This window comes from Mauremys reevesii, linkage group 2, assembly GCF_016161935.1.
Source record: "Mauremys reevesii isolate NIE-2019 linkage group 2, ASM1616193v1, whole genome shotgun sequence".
In the NCBI taxonomy this organism is placed as follows: Eukaryota; Metazoa; Chordata; order Testudines; family Geoemydidae; genus Mauremys; species Mauremys reevesii.
Window position 1 is genome coordinate 29184958 of NC_052624.1, and position 18282 is coordinate 29203239.

General features: G+C 40.7%; 1 protein-coding gene across 22 annotated transcripts in view; it reads right to left on the bottom strand.

Annotated features, from left to right (window-relative positions):
• CCDC7 (coiled-coil domain containing 7) overlaps nt 1-18282 on the bottom strand; it is a 334724-nt gene that overhangs the window by 96627 nt on the left and 219815 nt on the right. For 21 of the 22 annotated variants that reach the window (XM_039527959.1, XM_039527957.1, XM_039527971.1 and 18 more), the window contains 2 exons: nt 10225-10344; nt 4955-5080 (listed from right to left, as the gene is read on the bottom strand). In XM_039527959.1, the coding sequence (XP_039383893.1) occupies nt 4955-5080; nt 10225-10344 (246 nt within the window). Of the gene's footprint in view, nt 1-199; nt 3387-3827; nt 3991-4954; nt 5081-10224; nt 10345-18282 lie in introns of those variants that run through there. The other variant, XM_039527979.1, reaches the window with a different exon arrangement.

Below are 18282 nucleotides of genomic sequence, written 5' to 3' on the forward strand. Positions count from 1 at the left end.
GCTGGTCGGCGCTTTATCAGTGAGTCTCCTGATTGGGAGTGTGGGGGTGTGGGAACCACTTCAACCGCTTGAAAGTGTAACATTCCTACATCCCCTCCTTTTCTGTTTTGTCGACCCGTGCCTGGTCCGCATGTTTCATGATTCTATGGGCATACATGACGGCTTGGAATGTAGGCAGGGGTTTGCGCCGACAGGGTGTAAAGCACATCCTAATTATATTAGGAATACACTGAGCAAAGCAACAAAAACCAATCAAGCAGGCGATAACAATCAAAGCATATTGCAAAACAATTCGGACCCATCCCATGGATGGCAGCCACGCCCAAAGGTCATCCCACCATGATGGGTTCCTGTCCTGCTGAATGTGTTGTGCCAATTCTTGGAGGTTATCTATGTGTGCATGAATCCGTTTAGAATTGTCTGTCAGATTAAAACAACACATGTCATATACCTCTTCACATCCCACATGGCTAAACAATAGCAGGTAATCAATTACCGCTCTATTATCTAATATAGCATTTATAAAATTAAACATCCCCATTGCATGTGCAGCACTGCCCGGCGCCTTACATACTGGGACCAGGCAGGTGCCCAACAGGCCATGCATCTTAGGGGCCTGCTGTAAACAAAAGGAAAATTAATTGGCAAAAATCGCAAATCGAGCCCACATATTATAACGCATGCGGCTATGCTATTCGGGTTCGGCCCTAGCCTGTAACACACAAAACCAACGCAACAATATGGTAAAAAAATTAGCAATCAAACAAGCAAAGATAACAGCAGTAAAATTCTTGGGGGTAGGCTTGGCCTTGTTATTCTCCAGCATTTGCTGAGCCTGCTGCGCCAGTCGTTTCACCTGCCCCCAGGTAACCTTTGGTGCCGTCTTTGTGGCTCGGCACACTGGAAAGGTCTCGGTTAGGGTCAGATTGAAGTTGGGTATCGGGTTCTTGAGGCTTTGATGCCACGTCATTGTGCCACGGTCGCACATTCTTGGCAGGGACCCACAACGGACCTGTGGGAGTAAGCACAGCGGCATGCCCCCGTCCCCAGGTTCTCAATGGAACGGGGCCATACCAATTAGGGTCTGGGCTCTGCCTATATTTGACAGATGGGCATGGGAGCGGGGTTTCCGTCTTAAATGTCATTCAGTGGCTGTAAAATTCTGAAAGATATTTAAAATATTTAGGGTAAACAAAACTATCACTAATCAATTTTGCTTGGCTCCCATGATTGGCCCATCATCCCCCACTGTTTTATTTTGCTTTATCAGGTACTCTTTAAGTGTACAATTGGTCTGTTCCACAATGGCTTGACCTGTGGAATTATACAAAATACCAAAAACGTGGTTAATTTGCCACTGCGTGCAGAAATCTGCATATCTGTAAAAAATGTAGGCGGGGCCATTATCGGTTTTTATCTATCGGGGGGGCGGCCCATTACGGCCACCGCAGCAAAAATTTAATTAATTACATGTTTGGCCTATTTGCCCCATTGGGGGGTGGCCCAAATTTAATAAAAGTAGGTATCAATGGTAACATGTAAATATTTCCAAGAAAAAAAAGGGGAATAAAGCGTGACATCCATTTGCCAAATTTAATTGAATTAAAGGCCGCAGGGGTTAACACCCAATTCAAAATTATAATAAAAACTGGCACAATAATTACAAATTTAAACAATACATAGGGCCTGAATTAGGGGGATCATTAAATGCTTCACTAAAAATTTAGCATTTCAATAAAAAAAATGCATGACTATCAATGGAATCCGAAAAGAACAGAATGGGTTAACTGAAAAGTTTAAGGAAAAAAAACCCAAAACACTGACTCAGTCAAGGACACCGCTTCGCAGAAGGGAGGGCTTGGCAGACAGCCAAGAAGAAGGGGAACTTGGCGAACAGCCAAGAAAAGCTGCAATGAAAACGGCAGGACTCGGCCAGGCAATAGCAAAATATATTAGCCAAAAAGGGAAGGGAAGGATCACCATCTGGGCCCATGAGTCCCCTTGGTGCTGCTATTTTGGCATATGAGCCCAAATCTAAACATAAATTTTTTCCACATAATCACTATCTATTACCCTGGGGACTATCTAAATGCCATATTTTCCGGCATGGGAACAAGGGAGGATTAACCCCATTGTGCCCGGGGGCAGGGGTCCAAAAAATCAAATAAAAACCACCATCACCTCCCTGGGAAAAATAAGCTCCCTATCTTTAAAACAAGGAAAAATCATTAAAAAAACAATCTTTAAAACCTATTATCATAAGCTAATAATCATATAAAATGAAACTGGAATTTGGGGTTCCACACTGCAGGGGTCCCATGGGTTAAATGCATGCATTAATCGCTCTAAAATCATGGAGAATTTGCCATTTACCAAATTTTTACTTGATAACAAAACCCGGCGAATTTCAGGGGCTAGTGGATTTTTCCACATTGCCCACCTGGTATTGTTCCTCACATAAGTGATACAATGCAAAAAACTTTCTCCTGGGGCAGTGGCCACTATTCCACCCACACAGGGGTACTGGTTAGCCATACAAGGGAAAGGGCAATAAACTCAATCATGAATGGTATCCAAAAGGAACAGAATGGGTTAAACACCTCCAACTGCTCAAACTTGGCGGACAGCCAAGAGAAAGGGGGGCTTAACTACACCCAAACACAAGCGGCAAAACTTGGCCAGGCACTAACAGCACTGGCCTTAATCATAAACAGTAAAATGCAATCCAAATTCACTTAACAAGTCTCTTCCCCATAGGGATACAGCAATATCCATAATATAGGGCTTAAGGAAAAATCTCCTTTCCCCCTTCTCTCGGAGTTATAGCAATCCATCGGGTGCTTTGTTGAACAGCCTGCAATCCGCCCACTCCCCAAATGGCTGGCACTTTGGATTAGTCCCAGGTGGACGGCCACTGCCAAGCGGAGATGACTGTAACATCAGCTCCAGTATCTACCAGTCCCTCAAGGAGGATACCGATAAGCGAGTTTCCTCATTAATTCCCACTGGGCATCAGGATTATCTGCCTGCTCTCGTATAGCGGCGAACTGTCCTGCTCCATACAATTGCTCGGGAGTGTAGGCCCCCCCCAATGCCTTCTTATGGCGTTCGATTTCTTTCTGCAGCCGCTGTATTTCTTTCTTGTGATGATTAATTTCTTCTAACATGCCTCGAGTAAAGGTGGATTCCAATCCGGACTCAGTAGCCGCTCGTCTCGCCTCTCGCAGAACAGAATAGGGGAGGGCTGTGATCTTTACTTCAGGCACCCCCTCTGCGTTGCCAGGGCGATGTGTCACTGGGAACGCAGCCAATAACTTTCTTATCTCCTCGCTACTTAATTCTCCCTCGCTGCTCAATTCTCCCATCTCCTCCCTGTGTATCATTGCCTGAAAAGGGGACAGCCAAAAATTTGGCCGTGAAGAGCCATCCGTACCCGGACATGCATCATGGCATTTGGGTACCGCCTCAAGCGGCTTGGGAGGCAAGATCCGAGGGTAAGGAAGGGGGGCCGAAGGTGCGGGGGCGAGAAGGATAGCCTTGGATGACGCTCCAACTCTGATTGAATCCAGAGCCTCTGTACATCGCTGCCAAAGCAGGAGCCATTGCACCGCAGCTCTAGGCTCTGCGTGCAGTGTCGCCCCTATCTTTATCCAATCTTCTACTGACAGTGACCCGTGATCCGGGTACCAAGGACATTGGCGATTGATTTCAATTAATAGCTTTTCTAACTGACCCAGGGAAACTGGCCTGCCAGTCTGTCGTGTGATATCTTGCAGCTTTTTTGCATGAAGCTTCTGCTGAGCTGACAATTTCCCCCCCATACTCACGAAATGGGGCTATTCAGCGAGGGTCGATGCATCGGAGGCTATTCCAGCCGGTGAGCAGGGGGTATCACGTCGGGGTCACCAGATGTAGCAATGAATGAAGCCAAGTCAGTCAGTCTGTTCCGGTGGAGTGCCGTGGAGCCGCCCCCAACGGGGCTGTCCACGTCTATTTATTATAAATGGTTACATAAATCATGCTATTATGCGCATGTGCTAACATAATCCAACTACTTCGCCCCCTCCCCTGATTGGTGCCTTATGCGCTGTGTACTACAGTAGTATGCAGCTGGTCGGCGCTTTATCAGTGAGTCTCCTGATCGGGAGTGTGGGGGTGTGGGAACCACTTCAACCGCTTGAAAGTGTAACATTCCTACAGGACAGTGGTTGGCTAATGGCCGTTTAACAGTATGGGTTGCATATAGTGTCATTTACCAATCCTAAACATTTCACTTTGTTCTTCATTATGGTTTATATAACTGCATGATTTAATCTGAGATAGTTAGAGGACACTCACCCAGAATATGGGCGATCAAGCTCTAATTCCTACTCTGCCTGAATTGGAGTAGGGACTTAGACCCACTACCTTGTAGGAGAGTCCCTTATCACTTGGCTATACAGTATATTCTGGGGTGGGTCTCAATCTTTTGTTGAAGCTGTTCCACTTTGTCTGAAATACTTAAATACACACTGCAGCAGGGACTGGAACCTGGGTCTCCCAGTGCTCTAACCATTGGCCTACAGAATCACTCTCATTCTCTCTCTGGCCCAATGAATATTTAAGTATTTATACAAAGTGGAACAGCTTCCTACCTGCCAGCTTAGGCAACTCCCCACACAGTGTGCTGGTTTTTGTGAATCACATTCTTAGGCACCTAATTCTGCCCAGGGAGAGGAGCCTGGGAACCTAATTTAGGATTGTGGATTCAAAAAGGCAGTAGGGCACCTAAATGTTAGATGTTGCTATGCTGAGTCTAACTCCCCTATGTGGATCTAACCCTGAGTATTCATAAGTGAAAATGACAGAATTTATATTCTTGGTTCAAGCATTCAGTCCACAGAGGATCATGGAAGACCCTCTCACCCACAAATCATCATTTTTGCTGACTGTAAGTTATTTACTTTGCACTCACCACTTGATCTCTCCTTTCCTCTCTGGCCTGCTACAAAATCCTGTGCCTGTTGCAGATCCTTTAGATTTTCTTCCAGCTTTGCAGCCAGAATCTCTCTTTTCTTGGTTAGCTCATCTACTTTGCTCGCTAAAGAGAGAGGAAGATTTTAGTGCATTAAATAGAGAAAATGTTGAATAGGTACACTCTGTAAAATGAAATATACAAAATATAGAACACTAAACAGGGGCTTTTGCATTTCTGCAATAACCAGTCTACATACATGTAGTTACGATTGCTACAGACAATCTAAAATGATCTTTTAGGCAATAGAATGAAACCACATAAACCATTATGTTCCATTCAGTAAAAACTGTATCTAGTTTTTATATTTAAGAATACATCTAGAAAAATAAAACAAAGTCTCCTTCCTTCTTATACATTGTTTTATCTGTTTCAGCATTGTACAAAGGTGGGCAATGGCCAAAAGTAGGCCTTCAGTGTATATCTGAATTGTCACAGTCCTGAGCTGGGAAATATCTAGTAACCAAATAATGGCAAACATTTAAAAGAAAACATATTCTCTCTAAAGCATACACAACTGTAGTCAACCTATGTGACACTTTTCTGGTGTTAGAACAACATATTCTTTAGTACATACTCCATTCCACACTTAGTAAAAGTGTTTTCTTTATCTTCCTTACTAGTCTACATGGGATATCCAGAGGAAGAATTAAAAAACTAACTTTTACTGACTCAATCTTCTGTTCCAGTTTAAGCTTTGCGCACTTTAAATCTTTCCAGGTGAATGGTTACAAAATTCATCTCAACATATTATATAAACAAAAGGTAACAAAAAAGGAATTGGAATAGCTTATTTATGAGCATAAATTTGATTTAGGTGGCATTACTGAAACCTGGTGGGATGCTTCCCATGACTGGAAGGTTATATACATTATAATCATCTGATTTTAGAAAGTATCAAGTGGGCAAAAGAGGAGTGGGAATTGCAGTCTATGTTAAAAATGGCATTACCTGTTTCTGAGTCACTGACAACTCAGAAGAAACTGATCTTGAATGCTCATCGATCAATGCATAAGTGCTGACTTTTATTTTTCCCCACGGCTGCTCCAATTCCCGCTCTGCCCTGAGGATGTTTGAAGAACACTTTTCTAAATGCCCCAAAAGCCACAATCAAATAAGAAGGATGTATTTGTTATAAAAACAACCTGACTTAGAGGGGAAGTGAAAAGAACAGGAGTACTTGTGGCACGTTAGAGACTAACAAATTTATTTCAGCATAAGCTTTCATGGGCTACAGCTCACTTCTTCGGATGCATAGAATGGAACACACGAACAGGAGATATTTATACATACAGAGAACATGAAAAGGTGGAAGTACGCATACCAACTGGAAGAGTCCAATCAATTGAGATGAGCTATCATCAGCAGGAGAAAAAAAACCTTTGAAGTGATAATTGAGATGACCCATAGAAGGTGTGAGGAGAACTTAACATAGGGAAATAGATTCAATTAGTGTAATGACCCAACCATTCCCATTCTCTGTTTAAACCTAAGTTAATTGTATCTAATTTGCATATTAATTTGAGTTCAGCAGTCTCTCTTTGGAGTCTGTTTTTGAAGTTTTTTTATTGCAAAATTGCCACCTTCAAGTCTGTCACTGAGTGGTTAGAGAGGCTGAAATGTTCTCCCACTGGTTTTTGAATGTTATGATTCCTGATGTCAGATTTGTGTCCATTTATTCTTTTGCATAGAGACTGTCCAGTTTGGCCAATGTACATGAAGTGGAAGTGAAAGCAGCTATAAAAATAACATAAATATATATTAAATGGAAGAGGAAGTTGATAGTAATGAATATAAATCAGAAGCTAGGGATTGTAGAAAATTGATAAGGGAAGCAAAGGAACATAAGTATAAATATATGGCCAGCAGAGTTAAGGCAATAAGAAAAAGTTTTTAAAGTCTCTTAGGAATAAAAAGAATTCTAACAATGGTATTGGTCCATTACTGGATGGAAATGTAGAATTATCCATAATAGTGCAGGAAAGGCAGAAGTGTTCAATAAACATTTCTATTCTGTATTTGGGGGAAAAAAGAGATGATGCTATATCATATGATAACTCTTTCCATTCCACTAGCATTTCAGGAGGATATTAAACAGCAGCTACTAACATTAAATATTTATAAATCAGCAGGTCAAGATAACATCTGAAAATTTTAAAAGTTTGCTGAGGACCTCTCTGGACTGTTAATGTTCATTTTCAGTAAGTCTTGGGACAGTAGGGAAGTTCCAGAAGCCTGAAACCAAACTAATGTTGTGCCAATATTTAGAAAGGGTAAATAAGATGACCTGAGTTATTAGAGGCCTATCAGCCTGACGTTGATCCTGGGCAAGATAATTGAGTGGCTGATACAGGATTCAATTAATAAAGAATTAGTGAAGGGTAATTTAATTAATGTCAATCAGCATGGTTTTATGGAAAATAAATCCTCTCAAAATAACTTGACTTTTTTTTTTATGAAAATACATGTTTGGTTAATGAAGGTAATAGTGTTGATGTAACATATTTAGACTTCTGTAAGGCATTAGATTTGGTACTGCATGATATTTTGATTAAAAAACTAGAAAGATATACAAATTAACAATGCAGACATGAAATGGATTAAAAGCTGGCTAACTGATAGATCTCAAAATGTAATTGAAATGGGGGATCATCCTTGAATTATGTAGTGGGATCCCACAGGGATTGGTTCTTGACCCTATGCTATTTAACATTTTTATTAATGACCTGGAAGAAAACATAAGATCATCACTAATAAAGTTTGTAGAGGACTTAAAAATTGGGGAAGTGGTAAATAAGGAAGAGGACAGGTCTCTGACACTGAGTGATCTGGACTGCTTGGTAAGCTGGGCTCAAGCAAACAATATGCATTTTAATATAACCATAAATGTAAATTATATATACACACACACACATTTAGAAACAAAGAATGTAGGCCATACTTACACAATGGGGAACTTTACCCTGGGAAACAATTACTCTGAAAAAGATTTAGGGATTGTGGTGGATAATCAGCTGACCATGAACTCCCAGTGTGAGCCTGTGGCCAAAAGGACTAATGCAATCTTTGGATGCATAAAAAGGGAAATCTCAAGTAGGAGTAGAGAGATTATATTATATCTGTATTTTGCACTGGTGTGACCGCTACTGGCATACTGTGTCTAGTGCTGGGGTCCACAAATCAAGAAGGAGGATGATTATTTGGAGAGGGTTCAGAGAAGAGCACAAGAATGATTAAATGATTAGCAAACAATACCTTATAGAGACAGACAAGGAGTTCAATTTAGCTTAACAAGGAAAAGGTTAAGAGTTGACTTGATTACAGTCTACAAGTACTTACATTGGAAACAAATATATAATAATGGGCTCCTCAAACTAGCAGAGAAAGGGATAGGATGATCCAATGGTTGGAAGCTGAAGCTAGACAAATTCAGACTAGAAATACAGCATAAGTTTTTAACAGTGAGAGCAATTAACCACTGGAACAATTTACAAAGGGTTGTGGTGGATTCTCCAGCATGGACAATTTTAAAATCCAGATTGAATGTTTTTTTCTAAAAGATATGCTCTAGGAATTATTTTGGGCAAGTTCTATGGCCTGTGTTATACAGAGGTCTGCCTAGATTATCACAGTGGTCCCTTCCGACCTTGGAATCTATTAATATAATCATTTCATAAGATAAACAAAAGTTAGACACAAAGAACTAGTACAAACTGGATGTGTTTAAGCTAAATGAGTGTTCAAAATTCCTTGTGAGGTTACAAATTTGCTATAGCAACATACTAAGATGGCATTGGAATGATGTCAATATATGTGTTTTGATTGGTTGTTTTTGATAGGACCAAGTTGCCATCCTCTTTCTGCATACTGTTTTTCTCAATGTCAATTATCTTAAGCTTACACAAAGAAAGTACTGAGAGAAGAAAGAGAATGTACTGCATATCAGCTAGCCTCATGATCACAATTGCTGCCACCTGCTGGGCAACACAAATTTACAATATTGGACTTCCATTTTCCTAATCCAGAAAGTTGCTTTGGCCTGGTCTACACTGGTGGGGGGAGTCGATTTAAGATATGCAACTTCAGCTACGGGAATACCATAGCTTAAGTCGACATATCTTATTTCGACTTACCTCCCATCCTCACGGCACGGGATCGAGAGCCATGGCTCCCCCATCGACTCAGCTACTGCCACTTGCTCTGGTGGAGTCAACGGGGAGCACGTTCAGGGATCGATATATCGCGTCTAGATGAGACACAATATATTGATCCCTGATAAATCGATTGCTACCTGCCGATCCGGGTCTTTGATCAGACTGGGTAAGGAGGGGGAACCAAGTTACATCACCCCATCCATCAGCTTGATTAAATCTTGAGCAATATATGAGATGTGAATCTGAGGTTCCTACTATTATTACATCTCTAGTATGCCAGTTCCCCCCACCTTAATCTTTCTAACTCTTCTTTCTCTTTATGACTTCTCTAACAGGCATCCAGCTTAGCCAGCCCAGGACAAGCCATCTCTTATAACACTGAGGTGTTCACAAAGGAAAGCTAATACTGGTAAAAATTTACCCTGGGAAACAATGCTGTGCCTGTCATTTTTTCCAGCAGCTAACCTTCAAGTTACTATTTTTATTAAGTTACAGAACCTCACTTATATTTTCTCTCTCCCTGTGTGTGCATCTGTTTTGTTTTGTCTTAAAAAAGAAGCAAGGTCAAACTTCAACAACTTATTCTTTTAATGCCAATAAGGGCTTTTAATGCCACCTAAAAAACTGTCAAAGAAATTTTCCTTTTAAAATATTTTATACAGCTAAAAGGAAAGGGAATAAAGAAAATAGTTGAAATTAAAGTTTGACCTAACTTTTCCATATGTTTATCTTCTTTCCATGTGGGATTGACAAAAGGCTTTAAAAGTATTTCATTGTGATTGTAAGCAATGAAAGCACTATACCATACAAATCTCAAACCAAACTTAAGTTTAATGTTTTAATAGTAAAAAATGGGTTTGCAAACCCAACACTCTCTCGGCCTGAGAATCATCCGCTTTACCAATACAACATTACTAAAGTATCTATCCTGCATGCCTTAACCTGGCAAAAGCTCTTTTTATAACGGCTCAAAAAGCCTTTATATGGCAACACAAAACTCAACTGCCGTTTTGTCTGAGTAAGGAGTGCAGGATCAGAGCCTAGCTCTGTACTTACCAGTCATAGAGCTTGGTTGGCTAGATGCAAAAGCCTGTGCTTGTTGCAGATCTTTCAGATTTGATTCCAGACTTGCAAGCAAAACCTTTCTTGCTTCTGATAGCTCATACAGTTTCCTCTCTAAGGAAAGAAAAATACTTTAGAATCATCAATAGTTAAATTTTATTTAAATATTCCCTTTAAAATCTGATTTACATGAGATATTTGATTATATGAGCTGGATTCTCTGGCCTGCTATAATTGCTTAGAAGTTGTATTCTGATTGGAGATGGCCAGTGGATAATTATTTGCTAAAGGACTCTCTGCTTTGCAAGGTAACCCATGGCGGTAATGGCACTGAGGTCTGCTCCTATGAAGGTTGTGCCCTCTAGGGGAGAGGCACTTCTAGATTTTATTTTGACAAATAGGGAGGAACTGGTTGAGAATTTGAAAGTGGAAGGCAGCTTGGGTGAAAGTGATCATGAAATGATAGAATTCAGGATTCTAAGGAATGGTAGGAGGGAGAACAGCAAAATAAAGATGTGGAAGTACAGAAAGAACTGACAGGGATTTGTAGGGGATCTTAATGCATGACAGTCTCTGTTAGCAAGAGTCAGGCTAGCTGTAACCCTAATAACGCGAGATTTGTAGAAGCGAGGATTGTGTGAGGCGAGTGGAAAAGAACTCTGTGAGAAGTTGTTGCGACCTTGCACTGATAAAATATGTAGACTGGCGTCTTTTTAGAAGTGAGAAAAACAAGATATCAGGATGACCTATGTATAAACAAAATGCAGCTGTTGCTTATTATTATCTGTAACAGAAGTATAAATGCTGGCTGTAATTGTTTACCTGTTGAGAGACCTGTCTAGGAAGGGGAGACCCTATGTCCTAGTGCACTCTCTCCCTGTTGTAGCTGCTAAACAGAATAAAGTATCTGACTCTGCTGCACCCAAACAAAAAAGCAAGAACTGAGTTTTTCTCCGACAAAGACAACAGATTTCAAGAAGGCAGACTTTAGCAAACTCAGGGAGTTGGTAGGTAAGATCCAATAGGAAGCAAGTCTAAGGGGAAAAACAATAGAAAACAGTTGGCAATTTTTCAAAGAGACATTATTAAGGGCACAAGAGCAAACTATCCCACTGCATATGAAAGATAGACATTATGGCAAGAGACCACTGTGACTTAACCAGGAGATCTTCAATGATCTAAAAATCAAAAAAGAGTCCTACAAAAAGTGGAAACTAGGTCAAATTACAAAGGATGAATATAAACAAATAACGCAAGTATGTAGGGACAAAATTAGAAAGGCCAAGGCACAAAACGAGATCAAACTAGCTAGAGACATGAAGGGTAACAAGAAAACATTCAACAAATACATTGGAAGCAAGAGGAAGACCAAGGACAGGGTAGGCCCATTACTCAATGGGGAGGGGGGAGAATAATAACAGAAAAATGTGGAAATGGCAGAGGTGCTTAATGATTTCTTTGTTTCGGTTTTCACCAAGAAAGTTGGTGATGATTGGACATCTAACATAGTGAATGCCAGTGAAAATGAGGAAGGATCAGAAGAGGCTAAACTAGGGAAAGAACAAGTTAAAAATTACTTGGACAAATTAGATATCTTCAAGTCACCAGGGCCTGATGAAATGCATCCTAGAATACTCAAGGAACTGATTGAGGAAATATCTGAGCCATTAGCAATTATCTTTGAAAAGTCATGGAAGATGGGAGAGATTCCAGAAGACTGGAAAAGGGCAAATATAGTGCCAATCTATAAAAAGGGAAATAAGGACAACCCAGGGAATTACAGACCAGTGAGCTTAATTTCTGTACCGGAAAAGATAATGGAGCAAATAATTAAGCAATCAATATGCAAACATCTAGAAGATAATAAGGTGATAAGTAACAGTCAACATGGATTTGTCAAAAACAAATTGTGTCAAACCAACTTGATAGCTTTCTTTGATAGCTTAACAAGCCTTGTGGATATGGAGGAAGTGGTAGATTTGGTATATCTTGACTTTAGTAAAGCTTTTGATGCTGTCTCGCGTGATCTTCTCATAAACAAACTAGGGAAATGCAACCTAGATGGAGTTACTATAAGGTGGGTGCAAAACTGGTTGGAAAACCTTTCCCAAGGAGTAGTTATCAGTGATTCACAGTCATGCTGGAAGGGCATGTCGAAGAAAAACTCAGTTCTCACTTTTTGTTTGGATGCAGCAAAATCAAATACTTTATTATTTCTCCAGTAATTACCATGGAGGGAGAGAGTGCCATAGGACACAGGGTCCTGGACAGCTCTCTCAACTCTCAAACAATCACAGCAAGCCTTTATACCTTTTACAGACAATTTCTAGCAATAATACAGACAGTAAAAAACAACAAATACATATTGTTTATACATAAGCTTTCCTCCTATCTCACTAGAAAAACAAGACTGCAAGACTGCACATTGCAAGGTCGTAATAACTTTCACACAATTCACTCTGTCTTACATTATCTTGCTTCCTCACGTCACCAGGGTCACAGTTAACCTAACTCATGCTAACTAACATTCATTAAGATCTCTTCAAAACCTTGTTAATTATTTACTGGCTTCCACACTCCCCCCTTTTGTACTTCTAGTACAACAAACAATTTCAAATCTCAATTCGCATGAAACCATGGACTTCAGATTCCACAGCAAACATGTCAACCATCATGGGACGTAATGACAATGCATAATTACCATGAACATGAAAGGTATTGCTATTCTTACAATATTTACAACAACAACAACAATAATATAATCCTAAATTAACTAACAACATTACAAACAATAACAATCCCATAGGAATAATATAATGGGGCTGTTGTACAATAACACAAAGCACAAAACATCATACCTAGTACATAAAATAAACACTCTATAAGCTGTATGATAGGCATTCCTTCCATCTTGATATATATTCTAAAGCATGGGAATTTGCCCTTGCAATTCAGAGATTCTTTGAACCTTTGGTAACAATGAAAGCAAATTTTGAAACTGATCAGGCATTATTCTAGTCCAATCAAAATATACCTAAAATCCAAGAGCTACTTACAATATTCTATCTGCATTCTATCTGCAGGCCAGTAAATGATATAATTGCCTGCAGCAGTGGTAAGATCAATATGTATATCTTGTAAAGTGGTGGCATTAACGCATACACAGCTATCATTAGGTTGAAAAAAAATGGGTGTCCGTCAGGGGTTCCTTGACCTCCACCCTCTCAACAAATATTGTCATAAACAGTGACAACTTCCCCTAGCTTCAGTTTATAGATACACTGAGCTGTGGTGGTTCTAACGGCCAAAATGTCCATTGACTCTCTATTCTCATCCAAAATGTCAGGTGTCATTCTAGGGGTACTGTCTAGAAATCAGTTGGAGATACCAGGTGGTCTAATTTCCCCAGATGTCTCGGTAAACAATTACAGTCCCACAGGCATCCTCCCCATGGACCCAGCAGGATTCGGTATGTGGGAGCCCACACCCACCCTAACCGGTCCATATGCTTGGAAGGAGCACTGTGAATGTCCACACTTCCATCCAGAAAGTGTCCAAGTATGTCTTCATGACCACAGATCAGAGGGTACTCCTGACGTCTGTAAGGGCAGTGGGCCAAGTCTAGTCCAGATCCCACTGCAATGCCTTCCCAGCCTCAGTGATATTCAATAACATCTCTGTCAGTAACTTCTGGGTCATAGAACTAAGGGTGGAAATTACATGTAACTCAGCAACTCCAGCCTGTACTGAAGATAGCTGAGCTTCAAAAATAAGACTAGTGGCCTTTTGTAGTTGCCCCAATTTCTTATCACGTTCTTGGCCTGGAAGAACAGTCCAAATGGCTACTACACTATTGGCCAGATGAAATAACCCAGCCCACAGGGATCTGGTCAATTCCCTTTTTGTCCAGAGGAAATAACCCAGGCCTTTTTGTTGTGCTAATCTAATGGTAGCCCCTTGTGAGCAATCTGGGTATGTAGAAAACTGGATAAGGGCAATGTCAGGTAAAATCCAATTAGGGAGGGAAATACATACTGAAGGATTTATCCAAAACACAGGGCACAGCCTGTAGAATAAACCCCAAAATCCAAATAATACCACAGTCCCAAGCATGGGTCCCACAAATTTCTTCCTGCCAGTATGTAATTCTTTGTTTCTTCACCAGGGTCAGTTCTCAGTGTCCTTTTCAGTCAGGAATTCCTGGACTTTGGCAATGTCAGTGGAGTGAGTGTGTCTTCTTCTTTCCCAAAACAATCGAGGTTTAGCATCCTACAGGGGAGAGGTTTCCAGCACATATCACCCTGTAATAGCTGTGCTCTTTTCTAGAAAAGTCTAAAGGCACAGTTGGTCTGTCAGTGGTCAAGGGAGCTCTTTCCCCGCTGTCCAGAAGCACAGTAGAACTAGAAGAAAGAATAGGCTAATCATCAATAGGAAAATTCTTCTGATGTGGAGGGGTCTTTTTGCAGTAAGAATCCTGGGTCCAAGCAGTCAGTTTGTGGCACTTCACAGCGGTGTCGATAGTCAGCAGGACTGGGAAAGGGCCTTTCCAGCATGGAGCCAAGGCAGTCTTTCGCTGATGGATCTTTATGTAGACCCAGGCTCCTGGTTCCAACGAGTGGCAAGGTTGCACAGGATCCTTTGGTAGTGCTTCCATCACCTGTGGATAAAAGACTTAACACATTGCATTAGTGCCTGACAATATTTAAGCATTATGTTATCCAGCAAATGAATGTCCATCTGAGCTGGGGTCAGCGGGGGTGCAGTTAGTAGTCAACATGGGGTGTCCTGTCAAATTTCATGAGGGCTGAGTCCAGTCGTTCGATTGGGAATGGTTCTCATACACCTCAGTGCCAAAAGAAGGGCATCTGGCCACCTTAAGTTCGTTTCAGCACAAATCTGGGCCAGTTTATTCTTTAAAATCCCGGTCTGGCGTTCCACTGTCCCAGCAGATTCTGGGTGGTGAGGGCAGTGAGTTGCACATAACTCCTGTACAATCTGTCCAGTAAAAATGAATTCCACGATCACTGTTGATAGTCACAGGGATGCCAAAACGTGGCACAAAATCTTTAAGCAAAATGTCACAACAGTCCTGACACCTGCTTTCCTGCAGGGAAAAGCTTTAACCCAATTGGTAAATACATCAACTAAAACAAATACATATCCAGAACCACAACATGTAGACATCGAAATAAAATCAATCTGAATATTCACAAAAATTCCCCAAGGAGGAGAGTGGGCTGGCCGCTGCACACCAATCTCGTGTAACTGCAACAACCAGTTTGCCCCTTCCTTGGTTGGCCGCCAAGCGGTGTCCTTGACTGGGGCCAGCGCATGTTAGCCATTCTCTACTTGGCTTTTTTTTTTTTTCTTCATTTAACCTACAAAGGAAACTTTTACTCGTCAATTAGACACAATTTTCAGACCATGAACACATAAACAGTACTGTTATACAGTACAGAAGTATTATCATTCAATGTATGCCACATATACCCTTTCACTAAAATAATCTTATTACAGAACTTTGGAAGAACAAGCCAGGACAAGCACACCCACTTTGAGAAGTTCACTTAATATAACTTCTAGTCCAATAGCTATCCACCATCCCCAGCCCTCTGGCTAAAAGTCTGAGGTAGCCAGAAGGATCCCTTGTACAATCTGGGAGTGGGTTAACTTTTCATGTCCTTGCTTCCAAAGACTGTCAGTATGCAAATTTTAACAACAATTCTCAATTAAAAGATTTGGCCAATGTAGTTTCTTTCTCTTACTTAAGAAAATGTATTAGACTGTAGTATATCACATTTTTCTGATATAACTAAACACTTTGTACTCTAAGTTGAACAAAACAAGTATCTGCATTGCAATGCAACATTTTCGCTTGATGTCAAATCAGACCATCTCATGAAAATATTAAACACAACAATTTTTTGGCAAAACACCACAACACAGAACACAGAACATAATTGTGACTGCCAGTAAATCATAGTATGTTGAATGCTGTGTAGCTGGCATTAATGTTCTTTGATTATCTGAAAGACAAAAACAGAGGTCCACCCTTCGGGCAGTTAAATACTTAAAATATACAAATACTCTTGTTGATTCTAGGCAAAACAGAGGAATTACCCCATATTTTCTCGTATGTGCTTCTTAGACAGCCCTGGTTCAGCGGCCTCTACCTTATCAGTTAGTTAATTTGCATTAACACAGATGCTCTCCGGCTTGGTTTTTATTTCTTTTAACTCCTGCTTTTAAACACTGAAAGAAAACATCACCACTTATAGTGCCTGTAGGGCCTAATACAATGTCATTACATAGCACTGTATACATTCTTCAACTGATTTAACAAAATTGTTCATAGCCAAATGAGTGCAATCTAATAATTTCTTTGCCTGAATTCATTCACAAACATGTCAAAGACACCAAAAAACTGTTCTCTTCAGCTTTTTCACAAAGTTCAAGTGCTGTTCCCCCCAGCAAACAGAGAGTCAATTTTTCATTTTTCCTTAAAAATCAATTGCTTTCTCCTTCCAACAGCCACTTTACCAATGCAAATCACCATTCCAAATATCCTCCTGAGTATGTGAAATCCTCATGCTTATATTCACTTACTCCTTCTTTCCACTACACCCTCAAAAGTTTCCAAATCTCTCTGTCTGTTGCCCTCCCGCTTGGGCCCGATCCTTTTTTCCTCGCTGAATCGTCCCGTCCATGGACACTAGCTTGTTCCACAACCAGTTCTTAGCTAGGAGGGTGGGCTACGCAACTAGCCCCCACCCTTCTGGTCTTGTCCCCAAAACATTTCTACTCACAAGACTACCTGAGTCCTTCCTAGTAAGGCTTGCCACCTGGGCAAAAATACATGGCCATTCACTTAACACATAATCCAAACCCCTTTGGGGGCATACCCAGAGACCCACCCATTTGTGTGCTGACACTTAAACAGAAAAGAAAATTACACAAAAAACAAAGAAAATTACAGTCTAAGCCAAATTTTTCTACTTCTATTATATTGTCCGCTATGGGGGGCGGGACTGTAAAATTTCAGGACAACCCCAGAGCTTCATCGCACACATGGCTTCCACCCTGAGGAATTACGAACGAGAAGTTCAGTTCCGCTCACACACCTAACGCCCAAATGAACAGAGCAGAAAAACATCAGTAACCGGTTAAACAAAACAGAGCCAAAGCTAAATAGTGCACCAAAACCAAATAGTGTTTCCTTATTCTATTAGAGCTCACCTATAATCATGCTATTCTTAACACCTAACACCAACAGTACCAAACAAAGCAAACATAAACTAACAAGGGTAAAACAGATAGATGGTGTAAATTCTACAGTGCTTTCCAATTCTCTATTGCTCACCAAACTGTGACAAATTTCTGTTACCAATTATCCCTTATGTCAGGTGATCAAACTGACAGAGCATATAATCAAATTTTAAAGCTTCATTAAAAATAATAAAACAACAATGGAGAGTGTTGGGAATGCTCCCACATCACTCGGGAAAAATATGAATGCCCCAACCCTTAAGCCACTTTAATACTTACACATATCCAGACTGGTATGTCTGTGTATAATGTTCAGAGAAGGGAAATAGGTGGACGGGAGATTATCCTGTATACAGCTTGTCCAGCATTTCCAACATGCTGCCACTCTTGGGATGGCTGTTCTTTTACACCCTGGAATCTCCTGCGGCGTCTCTTTCAGTTCAGGTCAGCTGCCTGTCTGGCTTCAGGGTTGCAAAAACTGTTGGATCTCACTGAACCGTTAAGCTTTGCAAATGCAATCTCAGTTTTGTAACTTATACTGCTTTTTTTGTTTGCCTTTTTTTTTTATTTTCCTCAACCAGTTGGAGCTGAAGCATTTTTACTTAGCACTTAGCATAGTCCACACTAATTCATGACCTTGAAGACAAAACAACTTCTCCCTTATCTCAGGGCTAAGCCGAATTTCAAATTAACCCGTTCCTAGACAAATTGCTCACACTGTAACAGAGGTTTTTCTTTGTGAATAAAGCTCCACTGAGATATATGATCTTATCTAGATTGAAGGTA